The sequence below is a fragment of the Microcaecilia unicolor genome, chromosome 2 (assembly GCF_901765095.1).
Source record: "Microcaecilia unicolor chromosome 2, aMicUni1.1, whole genome shotgun sequence".
Taxonomy (NCBI): Eukaryota; Metazoa; Chordata; class Amphibia; order Gymnophiona; family Siphonopidae; genus Microcaecilia; species Microcaecilia unicolor.
The window spans coordinates 31307433-31324558 of NC_044032.1; the positions used below are offsets into that span (position 1 = coordinate 31307433).

Below are 17126 nucleotides of genomic sequence, written 5' to 3' on the forward strand. Positions count from 1 at the left end.
GTTTTCAGATCAAGTGGTAATGCATTCCACAGCTGCGTGCCAATGTAGGAAAAGCAGAACGCATGTACTAGTTTGTATTTTAGACCTTTACAACTAGGGAAATGAAGACCCAGGAATGTGCGTGCTGATCTTTTAGCGTTCCTGGATGGCAAATCAATAAGGTCTGGCATGTATGCCGGAGCATTACCATGAATGACTTTAAGAACCAGAGTGCAAACTTTGAAAACAGTACGTTCTTTAACTGGAAGCCAATGGAGCTTCTCTCTAAGGGGTTTTGCGCTTTCATATTTTATTAAGGTAAGAAGGACAGTTTCAGTTCTATGAGCCGAACGGAAGCCCGACTGCGATTTGTGCAGGATGGAGAATTTCTGAATATATTCGTTGAGTTGTAGGGTCACTCTTTTTTCCATTAATTTTGTGATTAGAGGGATGGAGGCAATTGGACGGTAGTTGGTAATATCGTTGGCAGGTTTTTTTAGGTTTTTTGGTATAGGTGTAAGTAAAATATTACCATGTCTGGTGGGGAAGGAGACTCGTTGGAGTAGGAAGTTTAAATGGGTGGTGAGATCAGAGATAAAACATGAAGGGGCATCTTTCAAAAGATAGTTGGGACAAGGGTCAAGTTGGCAATAAGACCTGGAGAATTTAGAGATGGTTTTGGTGACTTCTTCAGTGGTAAGGGGGGTAAAATTAGTCCAATATCGGTCAACTGGTACTTCATCAGATCCAGGGTCCAGTTCATCAAGAAAGTTGTCGACAGTGAGATAGTCTTGAGAAATTGATTTACAAAGATTATTTTGTCGTTGAAGTATTTAGCTAACTGGTCAGCAGAAGGGCGGTTTGAAGGTGATGTTGTTACTGGGTCTGTGTTGAGTAGATTTTTTATAAGTTGAAATTTTTTTTTGTATCTGCACCAGAGATAGTAATTTTTTTGAGTATAATAGTCTTATGAAATTACTAATTGTTAACATCCTAGGAAATTAATTCACATCTTTTGCTTAGTTTCTTAATGTGAATGCAGTTAGGGCAAAAAGCCAAGCTAAGCAATTAAGAACTGAATACCAGACTTGATAGTCTGAGAGCAAAAGGGTATGTGTAAACAGTTAATTGCAAGAAAAGGTTTGAGGACTGAAGCAAACTAGGTAAACTAGGATAAGCAACATGGGCTTACTGTGATCCTTGTTTCATTGAATGTGCATGACTGCTAACTTAGGGGGTCTTTTACAAAGGCGCGGTAGTATTTTGAGCACACGCTAAATGCTAGAGATGCCCATAGGAATATATGGGCATCCCTAGTGTTTAGCGCATGCTTGCGTGCCTTTGTAAAAGGCCCACTTAATGTCATTTTGTCCCATACACAAGGATGAGACCTGGACCAAGAGCTGCCACGAATGTTAATTAGCAAATGTGCACTATAATTGCCAACCTCATTAAAATTCAGAATTAAATGATCTTTTTTAATATAAATAAGCTTTCTAATTGAACTTGATGTAAGCAGTTTAATCAAAACAATGCACTAGTAAATAGGCAGGCATTTATTTTAAATTTAGCCTTGGTCATGAAAAGTCTTTTGATCATCTTCTATTCTAAGCTTGATATTAGAGAGGAAAGGTTTAGTACACAAGCACACTCATTTAATTTTTTTTTAATTCATAAATAGGAATCTGACAGAAAATTATATTAAAATAGTGAAAATATTCTTCAGAAATTGTTCAGTGCACCTGAACCATGTAAGTTTTGGTGGTATATCATCAATTTTTCATCAATCAACAGTGTGACAAGAACCCAATTACCTTTTTTGGGAAAAACATTCTATTTATTGTTTTCAACATCAGTTGGCTTAAACAAAAATAATAACCTTTTATTGGAAATTAATCCTTCACAGATCATACCAGGACTAAAAAGATAATAATATAATTAAAATAGGAAATAACAATACTGTAGTTGTGTTTTGAACAGATACCAAAACAGAGTCAATACAAAACTCATGTGAGGCACTCAGGTGAGCTAGAATTAAATTTAGAGTCATATAAAGATGAAACCATAAGCTATGAGTTTAGATTAAATTGATCGAGCCACATGGCTTATTTTCTTGTTGTTTGCAAGATGGTACTATTGTTTTGAAAAAGACATATAGAGGCGCATTTTCTAACAGGCTGCCTAGGTATTTATTTATTGCATTTGTAGCCCACATTTTCCCACCTGTTTTCAGACTCAATGTGGCTTACAATATTACATCATGGCCAGCGTCAATCAAGCGTAGGTAAACAATTGGATTACATACAAAGAAATAAGTGTAACATAATGGGTATAATCGATTCAGTAAATCAGAAAACAGTCAAAGTATCAAGGAGTAGTAATGCACTGGAGTTCTTATTATTGAGTACTAGTAAAAAAGGCCCGTTTCGGAAAGAAATGAAACGGGCGCTAGCCAGGTTTTCCTCGTAGTGTGTAGAAGCGCTGCCGGGCCGCCTCCTCTTCCACATTGCGCCCTCTCTCCCGCCTCCTCTTCGTCGTTCCGCCCTCTCTCCTGCTTTCGGCTACTGATTGGCTCCTTGAATGTGCTCCGCCCTCAACGTCATGACGTTTGACGCGAGGGCGGGGCCCACAGACTGTGCTACAGAGCTTCGAACCCGCCTCCTCTTCGTCGTTCCGCCCTCTCTCCTGCTTTCGGCTACTGATTGGCTCCTTGAATGTGCTCCGCCCTCAACGTCATTACGTTTGACGCGAGGGCGGGGCCCACAGACTGTGCTACAGAGCTTCGAACAAACGAACTGGCTTCATTGACGTCAGTGGTCAATGGAACGTTGAGAGTGGTTTTTATGTCCAGATGGGGCGTGGCCTAGGGCGCAGATGGGCGTGGCTGAGTGCGGGAGTCCAAATAGCCTAGGTCAGGAGCCACAGTTGGAGTGAGGTGAGCTTCAGAACGTCTGAGGGGGATTCAGAATGTCTGAGGGGGATTTTATTTATATAGATTATGCCTTGTTAAAGAGATAAGTTTTTAGTAGGGATGGCACATACGTTTTGCCTATTTTATAAAGGTGCAGCCTATTTTAGGATTATTTTACCACCTGGTAACATCAAGGCCATCTGTTAGGGCCAGCATCTGTGGTTCAGTGTATCTGGAACCCCACACACACACACACACACACAGAAAACCCCTCGGGCTCACCCCCAGCCAAGCCCCCTTATCTTGATGTCCCAAGCAGTTACCCCAGGAGGATCTCGGAGTTGCAGGCGCTCTCATGTAGGGATCCTTTTCTCCAGTTCACAGAAGCAGGGGTGTCCCTTTGGATGGTTCCTTCCTTTTTGCCAAAGGTAGTTTCACGTTTTCATCTTAGCCAATCACTGCATTACCAGCATTTCTTAGGGAAGATTACCGTGAGGATTTTAGGGCACTTCGTTGTCTGGACATCAGGCACATCTTTCTTCAGTATCTGGAGGTGATGAACGAGTTCCGGAGTTCAGACCATCTTTTTGTGCTTTTTGTAGTTCACAAGAATGGTAGTATGGCTTTAAAAGCCGCGGTGGCTCACTGGCTTCGAGAGGCGATAGTTTCGGCATATTTGTCTAAGGGGAGATCTCACCCCTTACAAATCTGGGCCCATTCTACTAGGACGCAAGCTTCTTCGCATGCAAAGTCGTATTCGGTGTCTTTGGAGGACATTTGCAGGGCCGCCACGTGGGCGTCGGTACATACCTTTGCCAGGCATTTTAGAGTGGATGTTGCAGCGCATCAGGATGCTGTTTTTGTTGCGTCAGTTCTTACAGCAGGGTTGAGGTTATCCTGCCCTACTTGAGGACTGCTTTGGTACATCCCACACGTCTCTGGATTGATCTGTGGGAAGCTATGGAAGGAAAAATTAGTTCTCACCTGATAATATTCTTTCCATTAGTCCCAAACAGATCAATCCAGAAGCCCGCCCTTAGTTTCTTCAGCTGTTTGTTGTGTTTTTCGGTACGATTCTAGTTTCGGTTCTGCAGAGATTCCTTTGGTTTATTTAAAAAAAAATCAAGCTGTAAATAGGAGCAACAAACATAGTTTAAAATGTCTATAAGATGGGAGAGGTAGAATGTATCACACTAAATGAAAAATTAGATATAATAGGCATCTCTGAGACCTGGTGGAAGGAGGATTAACAGTGGGACACTGTTATACCGGGGTACAAATTATATCATAGTGATAGGGTGGATCGAATTGGTGGAGGGGTAGCATTGTATGTTGAGGGCCTTGAATCAAATAGATTGAATATTCTGCAGGAAACAAAACATCTTGGAATCCCTATGGATTGAAATTCCATGTGTTAAGGGGAAAAGGATAGTGATAGGGAGTATACCTGGCCTGAATGAACAGAAAGATGTAGAAATGTTATCAGAAATTAGGGAGGCTAACAAACTGTGCAACACAATAATAATGGGTGATTTCAATTACCCCGATATTGACTGGGTAAATGTAACATCACGGCATGCTAGGGAAGTAAACTTCCTTGATGAAATCATGGACTGCTTTATGGAGCAGCTGGTATAGGAGCAAACAAGAGAAGGAAAATTTCTAAACCTAGTCCTTAATAGATAGAGCGCATGATCTGGTGCAGGAGGTAATGGTGCTGAGGCTGCTTGATAGCAGTGATCATAATATGATCAGATTTGATGTTGGCTTTGGAGTAAGTATACACAGGAAATCCAATATGTTAGCGTTTAACTTTCAAAAAGGAAACTATGATAAAATGAGAAGAACAGTGAAAAAAAAAACTTAGAGGAGCAGCTGCGAAGGTCAAAAATTTACATCAGGTGTGGATGCTGTTCAAAAATATCATCCTGGAAGCCCAGGCCAAACTTATTCTGTGTATTAAAAAAGGAGGAAAGAAGACCAGACGACAGCCAGCATGGTTAAAAAGTGAGGTGAAGGAAGCTATTAAGAAACAGCATAAGGAATGTCAAGTCAAATGCAAAGCGCTAATAAGGAAGGCAAAGGGGACTTTGAAAAAAAAGATTATGTTGGAGGCAAAAACACGTGGAGGGGCATAATCGAACGGGGCGCCCAAGTTTTCCTGGGGCCATCCTCGCAGGACGGCTCCGTGAAGGGGCGGGGAAACCCATATTATTGAAACAAGATGGGCGCCCATCTTTCATTTTGATAATACGGTCGGGGACGCCCAAATCTCAACATATAGGTCAACCTTAGAGATGGTCATCCCCATTTTTCGGCGATAATGGAAACTGAGGACGCCCATCTCAGAAACGACGAAATCCAAGCTGTTTGGTGGTGGGAGGAGCCAGCATTTGTAGTGCACTGGTCCCCCTGACATGCCAGGACACCAACCGGGCACCCTAGGGGGCACTGCAGTGGACTTCACAAATTGCTCCCAGGTGCATAGCTCCCTTACCTTGTGTGCTGAGCCCCCAACCCCCCAAAAAAACCCACTCCCCACAACTGTACACCACTACCATAGCCCTAAAGGGTGAAGGGGGCACCTAGATGTGGGTACAGTGGGTTTCTTGTGGGTTTTGAAGGGCTCGCATTTACCACCACAAGTGTAACAGGTAGGGGGGATGGGCCTGGGTCCGTCTGCCTGAAGTGCACTGCTCCCACTAAAACTGCTCCAGGGACCTGCATACTGCTGTCATGGATCTGGGTATGACATTTGAGGCTGCCAAAAAAAAAATGTTTTTTTTTTTTGGGTGGGGAGGGGTTGGTGACCACTGGGGGAGTAAGGGGCGGTCATCCCCGATTCCCTCTGATGGTCATCTGGTCAGTTCGGGCACCTTTTTGAGGCTTGGTCACAAGAAAAAATGGACCAAGTAAAGTCGCCCAAGTGCTCGACAGGGACGCCCTTCTTTTTTCCATTATTGGCTGAGGAAGCCCATGTGTTAAGCACATGCCAGTTTCGCCTTTGCTACGCTGCTGACACGCCCCCCATGAACTTTGATCATCCCCGCGACGGAAAGCAGTTGAGGGCGCCCAAAATCAGCTTTTGATTATGCCGATTTGGGCGACCCTGCAAGAAAGATGCCCATCTCCCGATTTGTGTCACAAGATGGGCACCCTTCTCTTTCGAAAATAAGCCTGATAATAAAATTTTTTTTTAGGTATATTAAAAGCAAGAAGCTGGCAAAAGAATCGGTTGGACCGCTAGATGACCGAGGGGTAAAAGGGGCAATCAGGAAAGACAAAGCCACAGCAGAGAGATTAAATGAATTCTCTGCTTCAGTCTTCACTGAGGAAGTTTTGGGAGATATACAGGTGCCATAAATGGTATTCAAAGCTGATGAGTCAGAGAAACTGAATGAAATCTCTATAAAGCTGAAGGATTTGACAAATTGAAGAGTAGCAAATGTGGACCGGATGGTATTCATCCCAGAGTACTGATAGATGGCTGCACATGACCACATATGGCAGACCTCTGAGATTCAAGCTATCTCCTCCACCTGCTGGTAGTGGGACATAACCCACAAGTCTCTGGATTGATCTGTTTGGACTAATGGAAAGAAAATGAGAACTAATTTTTCCATGGTAAATGGGGTCAATAAGGCTGCAAGATAAGTACAGTCAGAGTAAGAGGTTTATGAGCCAGGATGAGTAGTTTAAACAAAGGAGTCACATGACCAAACTTACTGGTCCTACACAGGAGCCAAATGGCTGCTTTCTGGATGGACTTTAAACGTTTAAGAAGATAACTGGCATTGGAGTGGTCAAGCAGGAGGTTACTGAAGCATAAAGGAGGTTGAGTTGCAATGGTGATCTGAATCTGAGTTGATGCAATGCCCAAAAACATTGACAAGCCATATGTGCTATTTGAGGTTCAGAGGTTAAATGTTGATCAATAAAATCCTAGTACTGAAACAAGTCTGTCAAAAGTAATACTGAACCCAGGAGGTAAGGAGTGAGAGAGAGTTTTTAACTTCATAGCCAGATTATGATTCAGCATTAGCATAGAGTTAAAACAGCTGTTGAGGAAAATTGAACCTGAAGACTAGCTGTGCTTTCCAAGGTAAGTGCATAAGTACAAAGATCCTAAATTCCAATTCAGACATGAGCATCTCAATCTTACCTTCTACCTTTAGGAGATAAACAAAATGAGAACTGGTTGCAAGTGAGAAACATTTTTTTTCATTATACAATTGTAAAACGTAAACCCAAAAGTTTCTAATTTTATTTATGACTTTTTGGGGTTTTTTTTAAATTTTGGAAAATGTGTTTTGTCCTTTTCAACAAACTACTTATGAATTACACTGCCATAAACCTGGGCACCTTGGTCGTTATGCTTCTCGCCTGCTGCAGTGAATTATATATTGCAGATCTTTTATTCCAAGTGCCTTTGTCAGCGGGACACAACCTTTGTCACTTGGTGAATCATTTTAACAGCAGGTTGAGTCTTAAAAAGAAGCTGTACCCTCTGTGTCCTGTGCTATATTTCAGAAGTATACATGCCAAGCAGTAACGTTCACCCTGCATCTGTTAGAAATGTTACTGCTATCTTATTATTCTTGAAATTCTTTCAGCTCCAGAGCAATTTCTTTGAACTCCTGGGACCAGTTACGTTAACTAGAGACTCGTAAATTATTTCACACACAGTGAACCGGATTGATTATTATGGTGAGCCAGATCGGTATATATTGGTTATTACGTTGCAAATGATATCTCATGCAAAGCATTACCCAACCGAATCTCATCCCATATGTGTTCATTTGTAACACAGTTTGAATATAGCTGCTCCCAAGGATTCAAAGGAACAGATAAAATAATCTAACTTAACTTTGAGGTGGGCTGAGGTGAAGTGTTTCTTTAACAATCTATAAAGAAATATTATTTTTGTTCAAGTAGTGATATCTGTTGCTATGAAGCAGAATTTCTGCATCACCCTCTGTACTTTTCAACTGTTGGGGTGGACCCTGTGGAGGAGTGGCCTAGTGGTTAGGGTGGTGGACTTTGGTCCTGGGGAACTGAGGAACTGAGTTCGATTCCCGGCACAGGCAGCTCCTTGTGACTCTGGGCAAGTCACTTAACCCTCCATTGCCCCATGTAAGCCGCATTGAGCCTGCCATGAGTGGGAAAGCGCGGGGTACATATGTAACAAAAAAAATAAAATAAAGATTTAGAGAGAATTCCTACGTTGCTGTCCTCTTTGCCTATTGCTCATGTTTGATCTATTCTTACTATACACCGCCTTGAGTGAATTCCTTCAGAAAGGTGGTAAATAAATCCTAATAAATAAAATAGAAAGGATTCCTCTTGAAGGTCTTCTGGTTTAACTGGAGGAAATGTACCTTATGGTGTGAGGAAAAGGCCATAGATCTTTGATATTTCGCACAAAAACTGCTTGAATACCTTCTGCATCTTTCTTTCTGATTTGAAAACTAACAATGGGGCCTATTTACCAGGCTGCATTACCACAGTTACACAGCTTAGCACACAAAAAAATCAAAGTCAAACACACTGTAAAAAGGCATGCAAGGCAGATCATTGTTATGCAAAAGAAATATGACTTCTGCTAATATTTGTAAGCTGTACCATTCCAAGAATGTTAACTACACCTCAAGAAGCATACTTAAATTTCCCATAGGAACACTAGCACAATAACACATGAACCAATGCTTCTGGGGAATAAATGTAATGGGGCTGAAAGCCCCCCTCCCCCCAATCTAATTAGGAGTTTCCCTTGTTGGTTAGTAACTATGGCTATGACTATGGCTCCTCTTTATCAGCTCCACCTCCTTAAAAAAAATAGCAGCGCTCTCCAGAAACTACACAACCTCTGCCCACACTTATCCTACTGTTCCTGGGCAGATGATAGGGAGCAAAGGTAATCCCTATTTGCTCCTACTCCTCTGGTTCCATTTTCTAAAAGGGCACCAGTTAACTGCAGGCATCTCTTTGCCCTGATCATGTGGTCAGGAGGTGAATTCTGGAAGGAGTGAGGCTAATAGGAGATACTTTTAATTTTTTTTTTCTAACGCCTCTAGTCATGAAGGTAGGGAGGAGTGCCATGGCCTAAGCCACTAGGCCACCAGGGATGCTGCAAACAGAGGCTTAGGTTTTTTTTTTCCTTTGGCAGCCCATTTAAAACATGGCAGGCCTGAGATGGGAGTCCATCAACCTACTACTACTACTACTTAACATTTCTAGAGCGCTACTAGGGTTACGCAGCGCTGTACAAAATAAAACAAAGAAGGACGGTCCCTGCTCAAAGGAGCTTACAATCTAAAGAACGAAATGTCAAGTTGGGCAGTCTAGATTTCCTGGGTAGAGGTGTAGAGGTTAGGTGCCGAAGGCGACGTTGAAGAGGTGGGCTTTAAGCAGAGATTTGAAGATGGGCAGGGAGGGGGCCTTGCGTATGGCCTCGGGGAGTTTGTTCCACGCGTTGGGTGAGGCGAGACAGAAAGGGCGGAGCCTGGAGTTGGCGGTGGTGGAGAAGGGTACTGAAAGGAGGGATTTTTCCTGAGAGCGGAGGTTACGGGTAGGAACGTAAGGGGAGATGAGGGTTGAGAGGTAAGGAGGGGCTGCAGATCGAGTGCATTTGTAGGTTAGTAGCAGAAGCTTGAATTGAATGCGGTACCTGATCGGAAGCCAATGAAGTGACTTGAGGAGAGGGGTGATATGAGTGTATCGGTTCAGGCGGAAGATAAGACGTGCAGCAGAGTTCTGAACGGATTGAAGGGGGGATAGGTGGCTAAGTGGGAGACCAGTGAGGAGTAGGTTGCAGTAGTCCATCAACCTGTGTTGCAACAGGAACACAGCAAAAATTACCAAAGAATTAACAAACTGCAGTAGTTGTATCACAGTTGTGTGGATTCCTGGAGTTAAATGAGATAGACACATTTTGCCACACTTCAATAAATAGACCCATCTCTTAGGATTCACCTTAGGGCAATTGTTACTTACCATCGTCATTACCCAAATCTGTATCGCAGCCTTTTGTTGTTAAATATATACAGGCCTTAATTCAGTTGAAGCCTCCCATCAGAAAAACATAAAGGTGTGTGCCATAACTGGGTCGCGGTAAAGTACATTCTACCCAGCATCCTAATTCCAACAACAGCCAATCCACTGCACAAGTTCCTGGCAGGGTCCAAAGAGTACATGTGCCTCTTGTTTCTCATTCCCAGGATAAGTGATAACTTTCCCAAGCCTAGATTAGTTTAATGTACCACCTTTCATGTAAACAGCAATGTTATTCACAATTAAAAGCACACAGCAAAGAAGGAAAAAAACCTCTACAGATGGAACAAACCACGGATGGAACAAAAAGTGGAGTCAATAAGTTCATACAGGAATCAGATGATTCTTTACTGCCAGCAACTATAGTAGTAGGAGGACCCGACACAGCTGTGTTTCGGCATAATCATATGCGTGCATCAGGGGTCAAAACAAAATCTCGCTTTAAGATATCAATAAAACGAATCAATAGTTATGTACCTGTGAGCAAGACCTTCTGTGCTGAGCGGCATATCTAGCGCCATCACTTGCTGTGCTACATTTGCTTCTATGGTCTATGCCCTGATCATTGCTAGATAGGTATGGATAGGCTGGACTCGAGCTTTTCAAGGGCTTTGATGATAGCTTTAGAAGTTTTAGAACAAGAGCAGTACCGGGCAGACTTCTTCGGTCTGTGCCCTGAAAATAGAATAGACAAATCAAGATCAAGTATACATATGTTCTACGGTCTGTGCCCTGATCGTGGCTAGACAGATTCAGCTTCAGAAGTTGGAGAATAATGCCAGTGCTGGGCAGATTTCTATGGTCTGTGCCCTGATCGTTTCTGAATAGATTTGGATGGATTGGAGTGGAACTTTTCATGGGCTTCGAAGACAGCATTTGAAGTTTTAGAACAAGGTATACATATGTTATATCACCTTATACCTTTATGTAATGAGTTTATCTACTCGGGCAGACTGAATGGACCGTACTGGTCATTATCTGCTGTCATCTACTATGTTATGTTACCCTGTCCAGCACACTTTGTGACACAGGTGTTACAATACTTCACTCTTCATACACACCCACTGCTGCCAATGTGTTGGTGCTTCTGGTTTCCTAGGCCTTCACTCAGTTGGCCCATGATGGTAGCACCAGTTGTGGAGTAGTAAGCGAAAGCCTGGTGTGTCGTGCTTTTTAATAGTCTCATCATATACTTTCTGGATGGTGGTCCTCCTTCAACTACATGCTCAGGGATGGTAATAACTCATACAACCAGCCAGATAGTAGGCCACAGCAGTAACAAGGACACCACCAGGGTATGGGGTACTACAAGCCCAGTCACATCCTTTGCTCATCCTCCACTGCTCCTGCCATCCGTCTGACCTCCTTATTAGACCTCTCTAACTGGAGAAGGGATTGTTGGGGCCCCGACAGAGCTTTCTGGGAGAAGAGCAGGCTGTTCCCCCAGTACGCATCTTGGTGGCTGAAGGATGTTCACTTTCCACACTGGATCTGCTCCCTGTGGTTGTATGGCCTACAGATGCACTCTGATGGGCTTGATGCCTAGCAATAGTATTTTGAGACCTACACCACCGATTCTGTTCAATATATTTGTGAGTGACATTGCCGAAGGGTTAGAAGGTAAAGTTTGCCTATTTGCGGATGATACTAAGATCTGCAACAGAGTGGACACCCGGGAGGGAGTGGAAAACATGAAAAAGGATCTGAGGAAGCTAGAAGAATGGTCTAAGGTTTAGCAATTAAAATTCAATGCGAAGAAATGCAAAGTGATGCACTTAGGGAATAGAAACCCTCGGGAGATGTATGTGTTAGGCGGGGAGAATCTGATAGGTACGGACGGGGAGAGGGATCTTGGGGTGATAGTATCTGAGGATCTGAAGGCGACGAAACAGTGTGACAAGGCGGTGGCCGTAGCTAGAAGGTTGTTAGGCTGTATAGAGAGAGGTGTGACCAGCAGAAGAAAGGAGGTGTTGATGCCCCTGTATAAGTCGTTGGTGAGGCCCCACCTAGAGTATTGTGTTCAGTTTTGGAGGCCGTACCTTGCGAAGGATGTAAAAAGAATTGAAGCGGTGCAAAAAAAAGCTACGAGAATGGTAAGGGATTTGCGTTACAAGACGTATGAGGAGAGACTTGATGACCTGAACATGTATACTCTGGAAGAAAGGAGAAACAGGGGTGATATGATACAGACGTTCAAATATTTGAAAAGTATTAATCCGCAAACGAACCTTTTCCGGAGGTGCGAAGGCGGTAGAACGAGAGGACATGAAATGAGATTGAAGGGAGGCAGACTCAAGAAAAATGTCAGGAAGTATTTTTTCACGGAGAGAGTAGTGGATGCTTGGAATGCCCTCCCGCGGGAGGTGGTGGAAATGAAAACGGTAACAGAATTCAAACACGCGTGGGATAAACATAAAGGAATCCTGTTCAGAAGGAATGGATCCTAAGGAGCTTAGCCGAGATTGGGTGGCAGAGTCAGCTGGTGGCGGGAGGCGAGGATAGTGCTGGGCAGACTTATACGGTCTGTGCCAAAGCCAATGGTGGGAGGCGGGGCTGGTGGTTGGGAGGCGGGGATAGTGCTGGGCAGACTTATACGGTCTGTGCCCTGAAGAGGACAGGTACAAATCAAAGTAGGGTATACACAAAAGTAGCACATATGAGTTTGTCTTGTTGGGCAGACTGGATGGACCATGCAGGTCTTTTTCTGCCGTCATTTACTATGTTACTATGTTACACCACTTTAAACTCAGCATCGGCAGGAGTGACTTGGGCTCACACCTGTCCTGGACCCCTTAGACTAGAAGTAGACCTGGGGGTGTTGGGTTCAGAAGTGGAGGAGTGGCCTAGTGGTTAGGGTAGTGGACTTTGGTCCTGGGGAACTGAGGAACTGAGTTCCATTCCCACTTCAGGCACAGGCAGCTCCTTGTGACTCTGGGCAAGTCACTTAACCCTCCATTGCCCCATGTAAGCCGCATTGAGCCTGCCATGAGTGGGAAAGCGCGGGGTACAAATGTAACAAAAAACAAAACAAAAAAAAAAAGAAGTCAATGGTGGGGGATCTGAAGAGGGAGGGGAAGTATTGTTAATTTGGAAAAGTTCTGGTCCTTTTAAAAAGGCACCCAGGGACCATCAGGATGTATGTTATTGGCCCCATGCTCCTGCGGAGCTAAATATCACAGGTTGCAAGGTTGAGTGCAAGTTGTGTTATTAACTGCAGCTTAGTAACTTCCCCATTAAACCTCAGGCTGCTACATTAAATGTTAGTGTGGGTGTGCTTAGCAGTTTAGTGCAGTGGTTCCCAAACCTAGTCCTGGAGGCATCCCAGCCAGTCAGGGTTTCAGGATATCCACAATGAATATTCATGAGAGAGATTTGCATGCAGTGGAGGCAGTGCATGCAAATATCTAGATGAATATTCATTGTGGATATCCTGAAAACCTGACCGGCTAGGGTGCCTCCTGGACCAGGTTTGGGAATCGCTAGTTTCGTGAAAAGGGGACCTGTATGTTGAATATGCAGACAGTGTCTACATTTATGTTTGGGTTACCTTTAGAGCGCCATTTCTTTATCTAATGTTACATCCTTGGTTCCCCGTGCTGGATGTGAGCTGTGCTGCCTTAGACATTTCTTCTTTGTAGTGGGTGGAATAGATTCCAAATAAACTTCCCCCATGCCCTTCCTCTCCCCGTGTGTGTATATTGCTCTTATCCTGCCATTATTTAACTATAGCCCACGCTCTTGCATCATACGATTTTGCTTGTGACTTAAAAACCATCATTCCAATGTATGTTTTTGCACTTTTCTTCCATTTCTGTGTTATGCTTAAGCAATTTGACACATAACTGTAGTATCCAAAAACAATTAGCGAAAAAGACGTGACAGTCTGAAAAGCAAATGTGGGCACAGTATGCTGAATTTACTGTATATAGAGGGCAATACATCACTAATAACTGCACAATACTTTAGAACATTTTTAATTCATTAGCAAATAATGATGCTTAAGACACTGGAAGCAAACATGTTGCTTTAAAATACGCCATATGGCCTCGAGGGAGGAAACTAAAACATTGGTATATGCAATAAATTTTTTAATCACTTTATAAATACAAGGGGTTCAAAATATATTGTTTGTCTCCCGGATTATTGCCAGTGTGCACCTTACCTGGGGCGAGAAGGATGCATATGTGGGTGGTTATTAGAGAATGGTCTGTAATTGCATTAAGAGAACCTATGAAACTGGAGTAGAGCTCATAGTCAAAGAAGCCATCTGCACTGTAGATGAACTCTTACGTTTCTGCACAGCAGCACAGGGTTATGGAGAAGCAGATACATGCTCGTTTCCTGACTTGCATTTTGATGATTCGTCTCTTTAGAACTTTGCTAGTCTACTACTACTACTATTTAGCATTTCTATAGTGCTACAAGGCGTACGCAGCGCTGCACAAACATAGAAGAAAGACAGTCCCTGCTCAAAGAGCTATGTAATAAAAGTGAGCCAAGTATAGGACAATCAAGCCATTGTGACATCACTGATGAGGTTGGCCCTTATTGGTGGCCTGAGGCATTATGACATCACAATATCACCTCTGATTACAAGAGACTACTACTACTACTACTATTTAGCATTTCTATAGCGATACAAGGCGTTCGCAGCGCTGCACAAACATAGAAGAAAGACAGTCCCTGCTCAAAGAGCTTACAATCTAATAGACAAAAAATAAAGTAAGCAAATCAAATCAATTAATGTGTGCAAAAAGGAGGAGGGGAGGGTAGGTGGAGGCGAGTGGTTACAAGTGGTTACGAGTCTGCGAAATATAGTAAAACTTTATGCCATGGTAAAGCATTCTTATCTAGATGAGGTGTACCTGTCACTTCCATAATGCATTATTTCTTGACGCGGTGGTTACCTCTATACAGTGTTCCACAAACGATACAAAGTATGGTGGTTGTTTTTGTAAAAATGAGTCTCTCCAAAATTATTAGAAACTGTCATTTTATATTTAATTTCCTGGATTTATATTATTGTGATTCAATTAAATCCTGCTCTCACAGAGATATACTTAGATTACAAGTGGAGTGTTGGGGTTGTAGAGAGAGAATTAACACCTAAGACTACTTCAATGCAGTGTTTGCACCCTTTTATGAAACTGTTTAATTGTTTCTAATCAAACTACAGGTATGAATCGTCTCTCTTGGAGCTGGTGGAAGAAAGGTCACCCGTCTCTGCCGCAAAACCTCTTTCCCACTGCAGAAACCCATATGACTGGAACAACAAAAACCACGCACCACCCATTGGGAGCCATCATAAGCCTATGAATCAACCTACAGCATCTGTTTCTAGAAGATCTGAACCAGAGGATGAGTTAGAAGAGAACCAGATACTAGGAGAGATTTTCTTTATTTGCTAGTGAACATTCCGCGTATTCTTTTTGGATTTAAGGACATGATTTTTGCGTTTCTACAATTTGTTTGTTCACAAATTGCAAGCATCATTTTACTTAACTTATTGAATGGAAAACCAAAACAATATCTACTTGCCGAGGCATATTTTATTAACGTCCTATCTCATGTAGTATGTGGAAATCACGTCATAAATAAGATTCTTCTTTTTTGGCCATCCTCATCCAAAGATGTTATATTTTGGTGGAATAGAGGAAGGAGCCTCTTGTGTGCCAAGTAATTCCTTTGAAAGATTAATAAGTTTGCAAAGCAGAGTGGAGTAGTATCATAGATGACACTGTTACTGACCTAGCAGCAGAGCAGATTGTAGCAGATACAATAAAACTGGCATTGTAATTGGTGCTTTCCAAAGGAAAATAGCTTTTTAACAGCCCATATATTTAACCATGAAGTGCAAGTATCATAATACATCTCAGCAAATCTGCTGGCTGCTCTTTCACCATTCTGTGTTTTAGCGTCGGTGCATATGGCTACCCAGTTCCATCCCTTGCTGGTTGCAAGCCAAGTTAGAATTTCTAGACAATGAAGGCAAATGCAAATTAACCCGACTTTACGTAAATGTGGCCCTGTTTGTCCCTGTGCGGTGGATCTTCTGATGAACTCTGCTACAGTAGATACTTGACAGTAGCAGACAGGGTATATCTTCAGAAAAATAACAGTTGATTCCCACTTTGAAATGGATTGTACTGTAGTGATTATTATCCAGGGACCACTTTCAAGTATTCTGTTCAGCAACGTAACAATGAGAGAAAGTTCTGTATTCTGATTTCTCATTTTATTCTTTTTATTCTCTCTTTCCTTCCCCATCCTTTCTCTCCTGGTAACCTGCTACAATAACAATGCAGGGACCTTGCTGGTAAGGCAGTTTTGATGTGAAGCCTTGTACAGGGTCAGCTTGTGTTACCTTAGTAAGCAATAACATTTTTATTTGAATGAGATCAAGAGGCTCATTGTCAAAGCACATAGACTTACACAGTTACATAGGTCATTATGGGACTTTGTAAGTCTAAGTGCTTAGAAAATAAGCCTTCACAAAACTTTGGGGCCCTTTTGCCCAACACGCGTCAATTCGGAGTTACCGCCCGGCTACCGTGTGGCCCAGGAGGTAATTTCGATTTTTACGCACGTCCGCTCTGCGCACCAGAAAATAGTTTTTATTTTCTGATGCTTGGCGGAAACTGGGCGGTAATCGTCATTCTACGCGCGTACACCATTACCACCCGGTTAACGCGTGCAACCTTACCGCTAAGTCAATGGGCAGCGGTAAGGTCTCAGGCCCAAAATGGATGTGCACTCATTTTTACCGCACTTCAATTTTCAGCCCAAAAAAAAGGCCTTTTTTGCAGGTTCGTTGAAAAATGGACCTGCGTGCGTCCAATACACGCGTCTACATCAGCGCAGGCCATTTTTCAGTGCACTTTAGTAAAAGGACCCCTTTGTAAGCCTATGTGCTTTGAAAAGGAGCACCTAAATGTACAACTTTACAGTCTCCCAAATGCTCTACTTCAGAGGTGTGGAATTGAATTATACCTGAGTCTACGCCAGTGATGGACACCTTAGGATTATGTAGACCATACAATTTATTATTAAATGGAAGAAATACTACTTTTTTTGCGGTGCAGAAGGTGAAGATATTAGGATATGACTGCTGTACTAGCTAAGTTACTGAAATTGCCTGTTATTCCAAGGTCTGGCTTAAAATATATTTGTGCACACCTGTCTTTTA

General features: G+C 42.7%; 1 protein-coding gene across 1 annotated transcript in view; it reads left to right on the plus strand.

The window, feature by feature from the left end:
• Positions 1-16420, plus strand: part of LOC115462840 (protein hinderin-like) — a 394127-nt gene extending 377707 nt beyond the window's left edge. The window contains exon 10 of the mRNA XM_030192876.1: positions 15117-16420. Within this exon, the coding sequence (XP_030048736.1) occupies positions 15117-15348 (232 nt within the window). The 3' untranslated portion in view covers positions 15349-16420. The remainder of the gene's footprint in view (positions 1-15116) is intronic.
• Positions 16421-17126: the final 706 nt, after the last annotated feature.